The sequence below is a fragment of the Engraulis encrasicolus genome, chromosome 11, assembly GCF_034702125.1.
Source record: "Engraulis encrasicolus isolate BLACKSEA-1 chromosome 11, IST_EnEncr_1.0, whole genome shotgun sequence".
NCBI lineage: Eukaryota > Metazoa > Chordata > Actinopteri > Clupeiformes > Engraulidae > Engraulis > Engraulis encrasicolus.
In genome coordinates, this window is record NC_085867.1 from 1,729,804 (window position 1) to 1,744,550 (window position 14,747).

Here is a 14,747-nt window from a genome sequence, read left to right on the forward strand (position 1 = left end):
TCTATTCTATTACTCCTCTCTCTTTTCTCCTCACTTCCTCCATATATCTCTTTCTTCTTTTTTTTATCCCTCTCCTTCCTTTTTCCCCTTCTAATCACTTCTTTCTTCGCTCGGTCTCCACTCTTAATTCCTACCTCATTTCTTACCCCTTCCCATCTCATCTCCTTGCTTACTTCTTCTTACTTTCTTTTTCATTTCTTCTCTCTCTCTCTCTCTCTCTCTCTCTCTCTCTCTCTCTCTCTCTCTCTCTCTCTCTCTCTCTCTCTCTCTCTCTCTCTCTCTCTCTCTCTCTCTTCACTCCTCCAGTTCCTCCTTCTTACTCCCCTCTCTCTCTCTCTCTCTCTCTGCTTGTTTCTATCTCGATCTGTTTTTCTGTCTTCTCATTTCCCTCCCCTCACCACAACACCGAGGTGATTTTAGCAATAATTGCACAGCACGTACGTGTATGTGTTAGGAATGTGACCCCTCTGTATTGTTTCTGTATTAATTTGCATAATCACCTACTAGTCTTGCAACATTGCATATGGCTGAAATGTCAATTAAGCCCACTTGACCTGAAAGGGTAATATGTACATAACTGAAAATGTGTATCTCCTTTCACTGTTGCACTTTTTTTATATTTTGATATTTCATTGATTGGGAACTGTGCCAGAATTTTTTACTGAAGTATACAGCAAAATCAAGAGGAACAGGAATGTCCTAAGAAGGGAAAATACTGGATTTCATTCTCTTGGACTATTGGATTTGATTAGAAAATGGTTCATTCATTTTCTTACAAATCACATACATATCTGGTTGACTTGATACTGTTGAAGGAGGAAACCAACGCACACCAGAGGTTTCGAGGTGCAGGTAGCGGGTAGATCAGTTTTTTAGAAGAAGATACCGCACACTCTTGTCCATCGTGCTGCTGAAGAAAACAGCGTTTCGGCCCGTATGGCCTTTCTCAAGTGTTGACTTGATACTGTACCTGCTGAAACCACTTTAGCACGCCCTATGCCATTATTTGTCATTCTGAAGCGCTCCAAAACTTTTTGGAGCTAAGCATGGGAAGGACGGTTGTGGAAATGTCATCCATATTCTTCTTACTGTTTGTTGTTTTGCAAAGAACAAACTTGCTGTAGCAGCAGACTTTTCTCCCTCCTGTACCTTACAGCCAGAGGTGCATCTTGTCACCAGGCTAGGCAGGCAGCCACTTGGGGCCCCCAAGCCCCTACCTACCTATATAGCGAATAACAGTTCACACTTTACTATGCTAGTGTTTCAAATGTTCATTCTTTTGAATTTTTCCTTGGGGCCCTACATTACCCTAGAATCGCCTCTGCTTACAGCTGTGTGCATGTACTATACACTACGTGTGTGTCCTATAGGCTACTGTCCGTTGATAGGATAACACCAGCTGGTTCCTGCTCTTGGGGGAAATGAGGACACCATCAATTCAGAAGTCATGAAAAGTCCTGAGCACGCTCTTGCAATGACCTCAAAAGCTGTTTAGCGTTTCCTGAAGAAACACTGTCACTGCTGACATTCCCTTAGAATGACCTCAATGTGTGAAAGAAAACAAACTTTAGAGTACACTGTCAAAAAAAGAAATTGCAGCTAGGTATTTATACTCATCCTCTATGGCGCGTTCCCGCCCGGCCCGACTGTCTGATTGTGGAGGATAATGCATAACGGGTCTTGCAGCCAGCTATCTCCAAGTCTCTCTCTCTGCTTTCTGGAGGTCACCATCATGTCTTTGGTTTTCGTCCACGTTAAGCTTCAGGGAGGAATTATCACAACCAGGGAAGCCAACAGAGGGGTGGACAAACAAAGGGGTCAGTTGTCCTGGGCCCAGGGAGAGAGGGGGCCCAGAATTGGATCCTCATTACACTGTATGTATTGGGTTTGGGGCCCTTTCATATGTCTTTGTCCCGGGCCCAGGGAGAGAGGGGGCCCAGAATTGGATCCTCATTACACTGTATGTATTGGGTCTGGGGCCCTTTCAGATGTCTTTGTCCCGGGCCCAGGGAGAGAGAGGGGGCCCATAATTGGATCCTCATTACACTGTATGTATTGGGTTTGGGGCCCTTTCATATGTCTTTGTGCCGGGCCCAGCCAAAGCCCTGATCACACCACTGCACAGACTTGAGAGCCCTCCGCTGCTGTGGTGGTGTGAGAATCACAAAGAACAAAGACGGTATGATCTGCTTGGATTTCTTGGTGCTAAACTGATCCAAACTTTGAAAAGTCTCTAACACATGCTTACAAAATGACTAGGCAAGTTCCAAGGCTTGGTGTCGTAACATCTACTCAAGAAATCTTTCAACTGTGTTCAAGTGTACACTTGTGCTTCTTTTCCACTGCCAGTTTTCTGGTTGGCCTACAGCTCGACACAGCGCGACTTGGTCACCACTTTTTGCTCTTTGTTTGAGCTGTGTCATGCCCAATTGAAAAGCAAAAAGTGGCGGCCGAGACGAGTCGTGCTGTATTGACCTGTAGACCTTCCAGAAAAACTGCAGTGGAAAAGAGTCAAGAGTGTCTAAACGTGGTATAGGGTATTACCGGTAAAGAGTCAAGAGTGTCTAAACGTGGTATAGGGTATTACCGGAAAAGAGTCAAGAGTGTCTAAACGTGGTATAGGGTATTACCGGTAAAGAGTCAAGAGTGTCTAAACGTGGTATAGGGTATTACCGGCTCTGGTGATTTTAGCATTACAGATGTCCTGTCCTGACTGTCGCCGTGGCAACAGAATCCAGACCTTAGTTTACATGGCAATGTGGGCGGGGTTGCCAGATGCTGTGTCCAAACAATGCTCTAAAACCGCCTGGGTGCTGTCACGGTACAGACAGACACGGACCACAAATGCGTCACGTTTGGGATGTTTATTAAAGTTCAGGGGAAAAGGGGGTTGGGAGAAGGAGGTTTCCAGGGTTCGTGGGGTTACCGGGATGCTAGAGGTTCCAGAAGTTCCTGTGTGTGTGTGCCCCCCCGTCGGCAGATGTGACTTCTATGGAGATGACGGATGAAGAGTCCAGATGGAAGAATCCTGGGGGGAACACACACACAACAGGGCAGAATGAATAGAGTGCAGCTGTACAGGTCAGGGCAATGCAAAGATCGTAGTCACAAGGAAGAAGGCTGGTCAGATTTACCGGCGCAGAAGAGTAGTCGGAGTCGGGGACAAAAGGCAGGTCGGGTTTCCAGGTCAGGAGAGCAGAGCAGAGCAGAGCACAGGCAGGTCCGGGTTCAGGAGTCAGGAGTAGCGCTTAGACAAGCAGTGTAAACAGATGCAGGCTTCGCAGACGTTCTGGCAAAGGTAGACAGGCCAGGTGAGAGAGCCCATGACAGGGTGCACTGACTAAATCCTGCCGAATTTGAACCAAATTGTATTGATTCTATGCCCATAAATCTACAGGATTTCAATGTCAATTTCAGGAAACAAGTTCTACTCGCAGACAGCCATCCTTAGCAGCCCAAATGGGCAGAAAACAGCCCCATCTGGCAACACTGAATGTGGGTTGACAATGTGACAAGAGTAAACATAATGTAATAAGCTCAAATAGCATTTCCAATGCAAGTTGCAACTGTACGCCTATATATCAATCAAGGAAAATCCTAGGTTGAAGCACTTGTGCTCAGTAGGCCTACGTAAATGGAAATTCAGCTAATGTGACACTGGTACAAGTGTCTTTTATACGTAAGTGTGTTTCTGTTTGTTTTTATGTATTGTCTATATGTACTGTGTTTTGATTTTTGGAAAGTGGACCTTGAGTCTGGAAATAAAGTTGTTGATGATGATGATGATGATGATACAATGAAGAGTTCATTCTTAAGGTATCAAGCTTACAATCTAAGGTCAAAACAGGCGCCTTTCTCTCAGCTTTTTGTAAAAACCAATACCATTATATCTATGAACTGAAATGTGTAGGCCTGCATTTTGTGCATTTTGGGGAGAGGGATCTGCCTTCTAAATCCACCTGAAATCATCCAATACGTCCCTGCTGCTCTGAACTCAGAATTCCCTCTCCCTTTCTCTCCTCCTGTCATTTGCAGACTTTCTTTTTTTCCCCTCTCTTACTCCCCACTCCCCTCTCCTCCCCCCCTCCCCTCTCTCTCCCTCTCCACCGCTCTCCAATCCTTTCCTGTCCTCTCAGAGCCAGTAGACTCTGAGCTGCTGCGGACTTTAAAGCCGCTGGATCACGGTGGAGAGAGTCCCAAAAGCCCAGAGCTGGACGGACACGAGACATTTGGAAATCAGAGAGAGCTCCGGGGGCCCCTTTCACTCAGAGCTCCGGGGGCCCCCTTTCACTCAGAGCTCCGGGGGCCCCTTTCACTCAGAGCTCCGGGGGCCCCCTTTCACTCAGAGCCAGCCTGCCCACATAAAGTCTGATCATCCGATGGCTGCACAGCACACACACGCGCGCACACACACACATGCACGTACACACGCGCACGCACACACACACAGACTCTGGTCATCGTTTTATGATCACAGTTGATTTTAACAGCTTGCTCGTTCTGCCGTTGTGACAGCTGTTTATTTGTATAAGGGTATTGAAGATCAAGTCAACATCCGTGACCTTTCCCCCCACAGAGACAAATGATTTGTCTGTGTGTGCGTGCGTGCGTGCGTGCGTGCGTGCACGCGCGTGGGTGGACTTAATTTGATTCCTCCTTCGTATTGGGGATACACGCGGTGACAAAACAACTCTGAACTGGACAAAAAAAAAACATCAGGTAGCCTAGAGCTACATTGCTGGACTTTGTCAACCACACTCTCAGAAATGCTATGAGGGGGAGAGAGGACATTATGTGTTTCACTGTTCACATCACATTACAAGTATCACTAGGCAAGTACAGTAGCTTACAGCAGGGCATTACAGTATATGGTACCCAAACATAGTACACCACCTACACAGCATAATGCACAGTGACGACTCTTCACAACTACGGATGTACCCATAAGCATTGAAAATGCACTGTAAGTGGCAACATTATATGCCTCTACTCTGTGAGGAATAGAAAGGGTAAATTCAAATAAAAATGGTGTATTTTGATGTAACAGACCGCATACCAAGTAGCATTACGTGGCTCTGCCCCCCACATGTCTCACAAAAACATCTCTCTCTCTCTCTCTCTCTCTCTCTCTCTCTCTCTCTCTCTCTCTCTCTCTCCCTCTCTCTCTCTCTCTCTCTCTCTCTCTCTCTCTCTCTCTCTCTCTCTCTCTTTCTCTCTCTCTCGCTCTCTTTCAAACAAAGGAACAAACAACCGAACAAAGAAGTCACATCAGGAAAATAAGAAATTAATTTGTGGTTTTTGTTTTTGTGGTGTTACACCACATAATGGTGTATGAAACACTGAAATAAAAAAAGTGTAAAGTAACAAGACAATCCTCCCGTCTTGAACTGAGCCTTGTTTGCAAGCAGGGCCGTAACGAGACATTTTCAAATAACAAGCTCAAATACTGCGCTTTGTACTGCACACTGTAGAATGCTTCAAATTAGAATGCTTCAAACTCTTGAGTTCTAAATGGGGATGGTGTATACAGACTGAATTTATCATTGTCGATCATACACCGAGATACATTTTATATTTCTGAAAAAAAATACAGAGGACATGACCTCTGTGTCCTCAATGGTAGTTACGGCCATGTTCACAATCCACCTGAGCTGTGCACTGACTGCCCTGTTGTATGGTTACCATAAACTCTTGTCCTGTCCATGCGGGAACTTCTCTCTATGCTAATGCACTGCACATGTACATGTAAGGCAGGCTCCCTGCAAGACAATTTTCCCATCTTGAACTTATTGTGTATTCACAATCTACATGAGCTGTGCACTGACTGCACTGTTGTATGGTTACCACCAGTGGTGTAGTCTACTTTTTTGTGGTGGGTATGTATATTTGAGTATTTTTTGAGGTGGGTATACTGAATATATTTGTGCTTTTCTAAATAATGGATAAATCAATTTTAGGTGGGTATACTGAAATCCCTGAAATTTTGAGGTGGGTACACTGCGTATAGCCTACCTGTGTTCTACAGACTACACCACTGTACCATAAACTCCTGTCCCCTGTGTCTATGTGGGAACTTTTCTCTATGCTAATGCACTGTGCTGCACATGTAATGCAGGCCGGGCCCCCTGAGGCTCCCCATACATACATACATCCCCCCTCTCCTCTCCCCTCCCCTGCAGATGTGGACTGGCATACGCTAGACAGATGAGGGCAACTAGCAGGACAAATGACCGGACACGCCCCCACGAGAGGCCCCGGAGGCGGGCCCGTGTTACTGCGGCGATCGATCGGCCACTTATGCGCTGGCCAGCTAATGGCCGAACACACTTTACTTTGTACCCAACAGCGGACAGACGGAGGCAGAGGCAGAGGCAGAGGCTCAATCCTTTGGCTGTCTTTGACCCCCACTCGTCACACGGTGTTTAAGGAGTGCTGACACGTCACATGTGAGTGAGTCCACAGAGACTGAGAGATTGTGTAGCCTACATTATGTTAAAGGGACAGTTTGGTAAATTTCAACATGCAGTTGTAATGCTCACACTACCCTGGACTTGTCAGTGCCTGAGATTTTTTTTTCTTCTTCTTCAGCCGTTTCCGAGATCCTGGTCATTGTAATGGGGGCAGCTCTTTGTTTACATTTCAAAAAAACATTTTTATTTATTCCCAAAAACATCCAAAAGGTTATAAAACATCAGCAGACAACTAGCAAACAGCAGTACCTTTTGGGAAAATATTTGGAGTTGGCCTATGTTTCATTTTTTAAAAATGTAAACAAACGCTGCCCCCATTAGAATTGCTCATATCTCGGAAAGGGCTGAGCCGAAAAATGTGGCATCACCAGGTACTGACAAGTCAAGGGTAGCGTGAGCAATACAACTGCATGTTGAAATTGACCAAACTGTCCCTTTAAGTCGCTGAGCAGGAACAAGCAACCGGTGCACATGTATCACCTTACTGTATTGTGATTTCAGTACTTTGTGCTGTTTACATTGCTAGTTATAATGAATGAATGAATGAATGAATGAATGAATGAATGAATGAATGTCTTTAATGTCATTGTGCAGTTACAACGAAATTAGTGAAGTGCAGATGCTCTTTTTCTCTTCCCTAAACGGTTAACTCTGAGTACAAGCAAGGCATTAGAAATACAAGAATGTCAATGTGCTGAACAGTTCATTCCATGCACACATTTGTCAAAGATTTCAAAACATTAACCTTGAGCGTGTTCTGGGATCATGTAGCCTACACATCAATAAGAATGTTAAAACCTGGATGTAAATACATCAAAGAACCATCATGAGCTTACAAATAACCTCAGTATGTCAAGAGTGAGACAGTTAAAGGGCAACTCCTGCCAATTTCAATGTGCTGTTGTATTGCTCACGCTACCCCTGACTTGTCAGTACCCGGTGACGCCGCAGTTTTTGGCCCAGCTCTTTCCGAGATATGAGCTATTCTAATGGGGGCAACTTTTGTTTACATAAAAAAAAATGAGCATAGGCCTACTCCAAATATTTTCCCAAACGGTGTTGCTGTTTGCTAGCTGTCTGCTGATGTTGCATAACCTTTTGGATGTTTTTGGGAATAAATAAAAATGTTTTTTTGGAAATGTAAACAAAAGTTGCCCCCATTAGAATAGCTCATATCTCGGAAAGGGCTGAGCCAAAAAATGCGGCGTCACCGGGTACTGACAAGTCAAGGGTAGCGTGAGCAATACAACAGCACATTGAAATTGGCAGGAGTTGCCCTTTAAGTCCAATATATTGATCCCTAATTTACAATAAGGCTAAGCATTTCTCACTGATGAAGAGCCGTAAAAATGAGGCAAACTTAAACAAATAAACTTAAGACTGGAGGCACACACTGATGAAGGTTATTCTCACCCTTCTCTTTTCGAACTCTCTTTTGTTGCTCTGTAACAACTACAGATGAGGACAGCGCGCAGGGTTCAGGGGGCTCTGAGATGTAGAGTCCAAAGCGCCCTTTTGAATCTACACAATTAAATTGAGAGAAAAACTCACTGGTTGAGAAAAAAACTCACTTTAGTGTGTGTACTTGAATCGGAAGCAAGAGCAATTGGGCCTGTATTGTGGTTCAGTTGACCTCATCCAGAACAAGGCCGATACTGGGGCAGGCCATTGAGTGCTGATCAATTAGAGTAATAGATGGAGGCTAGGGGACTAGCACCTGCGATGTTTGCCTGGGGAAGAAAGCAACACACAACACCATCCCTCTTGCAGAGCTCTAGTGTTTCTCAACAGGGGTGCCGCAGAAACATGGCTGATAAATAAATTACGTAATATAATACATATACCGGTATGTTTAAATTGATAAGGTAATGTTAGTCAGTGGAATCTTTCATCTGCCATTTATGCACAATTACAAAATAAAGTAAATATAGGTCGCCCCAGTCAGCTGCAACTTTTAACATAGTTACTTTTCTAAGCTTGTGTAATATCGGATGTGATGCCATTTTACGGCTTGTTGGTTTGGGGTGCCTTGGAATTTTTTATGTTGAAAGGGTGCCTAGCCTAAAAAAAGGTTGAGAAACACTGGTGTACACACTATTTTTCTTCTGCAGAAAAAGACATTATCACATAGTACACTACCTTTCAAAAGTCTGGGGGTCATCATAATTCTCCCAGTTATTTTTTTGCAATTCAAGTTGTAGACATCTATTGAATAGTTTGAAAGGGTGCAAAGGTAAATACTGAACTGTGAAAGGTTTGTTTGATTGTCCATCAAATTGGTTCAATTCATGCAGTCATGGGTGAGTGGTTAGGGCGTCAGATTTGCATCCCAGAGGTTGCCGGTTCGACTCCCGACCCGCCAGGTTGGTGGGGGGAGTAATCAACCAGTGCTCTCCCCCATCCTCCTCCATGATTGAGGTACCCTGAGCATGGTACCGTCCCACCGCACTGCTCCCCATGGGGCGCCACTGAGGGCTGCCCCCTTGCACGGGTGAGGCATAAATGCAATTTCGTTGTGTGCAGTGTGCAGTGTTCACTTGTGTGCTGTGGAGTGCTGTGTCACAATGACAATGGGAGTTGGAGTTTCCCAATGGGCTTTCTTTCAATTGGAAAGAAGAATGAAACTGTGTCACACAGTTATGACATACAGTAAGGTGACATATTTTAATCCCTTTTTCAACAGACATTTCTTTGGTTTCTTAGAGAATGCATGGAACCATTGGAAAGATCTGTTTCTGCCCATTCCAATGGTACAGGTATGACATCTGATGCCTTGCTAAGTTCAGCTACAAATTCAAGTCAAATTTCTGTATGAATTTCTAGACATCAGTTTGAACCTAAAGGGACATGTTATTATGAATTCATGATCCATTGTCTCTGTAATTTTTCAGGGTACATGCAAGCGCCATGCATCGTTGGAAAGCTTAGATTGTCCACTTTCAAATTATGTGCATAATAATGCTAAATGTAATTGCTGATTGTAATGGGGTCATTCCAGCTGGAATCAGCAAATTTCTGAAAAATCTCCCACTCGACCCCCTCGGATTTGCCTGAAAAAAATGTATGTGATGGCTTAAACATCCAATAGATCATATCCACAATATCAGAACTCAGCTCTGGATACTTTTGGCACAAAAAATCTGTAAATAAGTACACCCCCTACGCTTGTTTTAGTGACATTGCATGAGTGACCATGTTCAGACTCAATTATCTCCAGAACTATTTGTGTCAGATTCATTATATTTTCAGGGCTAAGAGTCCCAGACCTGAATATCATATATTACAATTTGCAGCACTGTAAGTCAAATCACACCGTAATAATGTGCCTCTACTTTTTGTAGATATCATATGTTCTAGGGTTTCCAAATGTCTGTAAAAACCTCAAAGTTCTACATGTAAGGTTCATCTTTGGTAAATGGTCTGATATGTACCATGACTTTCACATCATAGTATATCTAACAAAAGGCTCCAATGGTTGTTGAGATACAGAGGTCCAAAGATGGGAAAAAATTAATTTGCACCAATGTTTGGAGCAATATTTCCAATCTATGACACTAGTTAGGAACTTTCTGTTTGGTGTTTCTGAAAGAGGATGTTTTTTTTTAACAACATATAAAAAAAATTGGGATGGTGTTTTGCCTCATTCTTTTTATAACGGACTTCAAAATCTCAATTGGCTACAATTACTTGAAGCTATGAGGACCATGTCACCAACCGACTTGTCGCAACTCTCAAATCCATGGCTCTGATGTCACCTTAATAGTGAAAACAAGATGGCTACCCTGTGAATGACAAAGCAAATTCTAGGGAAACCATAACACTTGTAAATGAATTGATTGATGCCACACAGCAAGAATAGCATATTGCACATGGCTTTGATAGACATTAATTATTTTAATTGTAAAATCATAATAATCATCATCATCATCATTTTAGTAGTAGTAGTAGTAGTAGTGGTAGTGGTAGCGGTAGTAGTAGTCTTGGAATAAAGTGATGAAATAGGAGAGGATTAAAGAATTGTAGCACTCTTGTTTGCAACAAGGACTCCCATCCTAACTAGTCTTTCAATCAGCACCTGTAACTTTATATTTGCTATGAAGCTTGTGTCTTACTCGTTAAGTTATCAGCTGTATTGCAAAATAACTTAATTCATACTGGCTAGAGATTCCCTCAGACTATTTTGACAGCATGGTCCTGGAGTTTTAGTTAGAAGAGTTTGCTTGCATGCAGTATTCAATATCAGGTGAATATTGAAGGCACAGAAGTTCATATTGGCACCAGACAACCATGTGGTTCTTGTCACATTGTTGCGATCTAATTCAGCTGCTTGCATCATTATAATATTATACCACTGCAATGCTGACAAGTGGATTGCAGTTTGGCAGCAGTGATTACAATAATCATGGTTTGGTTACTTGTAGACAATGTTTATTACTTGTAAAGTTCATCATCACATTGAATCGGGTGAAATGATGGAAGCCGAAAGGAAGCTTTGCAGTATGCAAAAGCGTTCAGATATGGTGGTGGATTGGGGGCGGGGCACAGTTCTACAGTCAGGGTACCTCTGTCGTGGTGACTGTTGGCGGGGGTGGGACTGTTTTATGGTCGCATAGGAAAGTAAAAGTTGATTAGAGATGACACATAGGAGGAGACAGTTTGTAAAGAGGTATCCTGATTGTAGAACTTCCCGCCCCCCATCATCCTCCCCTGACCGAAGTGCCCTGACATGAAATCAATACCTATGTTGTCACTGTCCTTCAAGGTACCAATTTCGTTGTACCTGTACAATGACAATAAAGTTTCATTCAAAGTTTCATTCAGGTGTTCCTCATTGAATTGCCAATGACGGATGGTTGCACACAACAATATGAATGCAGATGCCTAATGCACCATCAATGACAATGGCAAGCTACCTTATAAAGTCAATTCATAAGATGCAGCTAGTGATTGAAAGTTAAGTGTGTATAAAATCATTTGTCACAGGCCAGAGCATTGAAAGTTCCTGACTTGTTTAATACATTTCTTTTTTTTTTTTCAAATATTAAATCACCATCAAGGAAGTCAAGGTTGCATCAAGGAAATCATATCAACACCTTGTTTTATTTCCAGAGGTTGTTTTTTAATGACTTCTCTCAAAATGGTACTTCTCTCAACCATCTTGAATTTATTGCTAATGTAGCGCCAGTGAGAACATGTTGCGTAGTCACTTGATCATCTGGCCGATAGTACACTTAAAAAGATGAGGCCAGAATCCCTGAAAAAAATCAGAAATACTGAGCTGAACAAACAGCATTGCCTGGGCCCGGGATAAAGTTGTCTGAAGAGACCCCTTCCCAATACATGCAATGTAATGAGTACCCAATCTTGATTCCCCCATGTCCTTGGCCCAGAACAATTCACCACTTCCGCTTCCCTCTGCACTATTTGATCACAGGCTTATGTCACACCGCAATGCGCTTTACGATCATTAAAAGGAATGAGGCAAAACACCATTCTATTTTTTTGCTATGTTGTTAATAAAAATATAATCTTCCAGACACAACAAAAAACAAGTTCACAGCTGGTGTCATACTTTGGAGGTATTGCTCTAAAAAATGGTGGGGTTTTTTTTCATGACGCCACTTTGGATGGATTTAAGGGATGCATGCCACACTGCATTGAGATTTGAAAAGGCATTATACAAATAAAGGGGCAAAACACCATCCCAATTTTTAGATATGTTGTTAATAAGAATATCCTCTTCGAGAAACAACAAACAGCAAGTTCACAACCGCTGTCATATATTGGAAATATTGCTCCAAACAATGGTGTTTTGTTTCCTTCCCTTGATGCTGACTTCCTGGAACTATTTTGGAACTATGCCATTGGCTCCATGAGCCGCCATCTTTGTGTGAAAATGGAACACAAAAATCAAGGGGATTGGCCACCTTCTTAGGATGGAATTGAGGGTTAAGTCAGATATACTGAAATACTGAGCTGAACAAGTATCAAATCACCTATTTGGTATCAGAGATTTTAGGTTTTAGTGTACACAGACTTGGCTATTCATTTTAGGTGTAGTAAACCCAATTTTTTTCTAAGGTAACAGGGCTCCTAAGGTACACCTGCATGTCACACAGGAATGAGTTTTTAAAATTCATTATAAAAATAATGGGGCAAAACACCATCCCAAATTTTAGATATGTTATGAATAATAATATTATCTTTCAGAGACACCAAACAGCAAGTTCACAACTGGTGTCATAGATTGGGAATATTGCTCCAAATAATGGTATAAATTAGTTTTTGCCCATTTTTGGACCTCTGCATCTCAACAACCATTGGACCCTTATATCAAATATGATGTGATGTGAAAGTCATGGCACATATCTGACCATGTACCAAGGATGAACCTTGAATGTTGAAATTTGAGGTTTTTATGGACATCTGAAAACCCTTGCAATTTTAATTTCAAAGAAAAGTAGAGGGCCAGTATTAAGGTGTAATTTGACATACAGTACTGCAAATTGTAATGTACGCTCATCAGGTCTATGACTCTTAGCCCTGAAAAAATAATGGACCTACCACAAATAGTTTTGGAGATAATTAAGTCTGAATATGGTCACTCAGGCAGTGACGCCAAATCAGGGGGAGGGGGTGTCCTTATTTACAGATATTTTGTGGAAAAAGTATGCACAGCTGAAATCTGCAATGGTGGATATGTTCTATTGGATGTTGAAGCCATCACATATATTTTTTTCAAGCAAATCCGAGGGGGTCGAGTGGGGACCATTTGCTGATTCCAGCTGGAATGACCCAATGTCTTGTCTATAAATGCATTCCACAGTGTACCTTATTCTTGTATTGGATATTCAGTACAATTAAGTGGTCACCTGTCATATTATATATCATGTACAAAAGAACTGATGACAAGATTGGAAACAGCCCATTAATTTCTTCACACTGCTGGTAGTAATAACTATTGACAATGAATGAAAGATACCACAGTACACCTGTAGAGGACACAAGGTCTTGGTGACCCGAACTACAAGCTCAAATCAGCAAAGAAAATTGCAATTTTTTTAATGATGAGGAAGGCTTTTGCAGGCCAGCTGTTAACATGCAAATAGTAAGGGATTTTGGGCCAATGCTGTTACATCAGCCGAGCATTCTTGTCCATCAATTGCTTATTTCACATACTATGTGAAAATTATCATCACAGTAGCGTTTTGGAGAGCGCGCACATCCAGATTGGACAGGTGCCGGACTTAAACACGATTATTGTGTTAATAAACCTGGAGCAGCAACAGTGTGCGGACGTTCCTTCTTTTCAAAATTATCATCACAGCCACCGTCATTCCACTCTCCTGAGTTTTGAAAGATCAGGCCACAGTCTTCACCATTCCCATGGTCATTGGGCTCTTTGAAAACGTCAGGCAACACCTCTTAATTCGGAATTAAATGAAAGATAGTAGTAAACTCAACAGAACTATTTAATTCTGAATTATTAATTTGGAATTAAAACCATCATGTAAACGTAGCCATTGTAAGCTAACATAGGCTACCTTTTGCCCCCATGTCCCCCTTCTCTCCTCTGGGACCAGGTGGGCCGGCAGGACCCATTTTACCTGGAGGACCAGGAACTGGCTCACCTGCAGGCAAAGGTGAGTGAACCACATTACAATGACACATTGCAATTATCGTACAGATATCATGGGTGAGCGGTTAGGGCATCAGACTTGCATCCCAGAGGTTGCCGGTTCGACTCCCGACCCGCCAGGTTGGTGGGGGGAGTAATCAACCAGTGCTCTCCCCCATCCTCCTCCATGACTGAGGTACCCTGAGCATGGTATCGTCCCACCGCACTGCTCCCCATGGGGCGCCACTGAGGGCTGCCCCCTTGCACGGGTGAGGCATAAATGCAATTTCGTTGTGTGCAGTGTGCAGTGTTCACTTGTGTGCTGTGGAGTGCTGTGTCACAATGACAGTTGGAGTTTCCCAATGGGCTTTCCCGATAACACAATGCTTTTAAAGATGTCTTCTGTAATGCTACACACATGCACGCGTGCATGCATGCACGCACGCACACACACGCGCACACAGGCACACAGGCACACGCGCACACACACACACACACATACACACACACACTTGAAGTCTTACCTGGTTCTCCTCTGTCCCCTTTAGGTCCTGTGCCTCCGTCTCGCCCGTCTTTGCCATCTCTGCCAGGCTGCCCATTGTGCCCGTTGAGCCCCGGGCTGCCAGGTACGCCAGCTGAGCACCGGCCTCCAGGCGGGG

At 43.2% G+C, this 14,747-nt stretch overlaps 1 protein-coding gene across 1 annotated transcript in view; it reads right to left on the reverse strand.

Annotated features, from left to right (window-relative positions):
- Positions 1 to 2,933: 2,933 nt before the first annotated feature.
- LOC134458644 (collectin-46-like) overlaps positions 2,934 to 14,747 on the reverse strand; it is an 11,903-nt gene continuing 89 nt past the window's right edge. Inside the window, exons 1-4 of the mRNA XM_063211074.1 lie at positions 14,613 to 14,747; positions 14,015 to 14,101; positions 7,884 to 7,991; positions 2,934 to 3,028 (exon numbers count right to left, since the gene is read on the reverse strand). The exon at positions 14,613 to 14,747 is cut by the window's right edge and continues 89 nt beyond it. Of these exons, the coding sequence (XP_063067144.1) occupies positions 2,934 to 3,028; positions 7,884 to 7,991; positions 14,015 to 14,101; positions 14,613 to 14,747 (425 nt within the window). The remainder of the gene's footprint in view (positions 3,029 to 7,883; positions 7,992 to 14,014; positions 14,102 to 14,612) is intronic.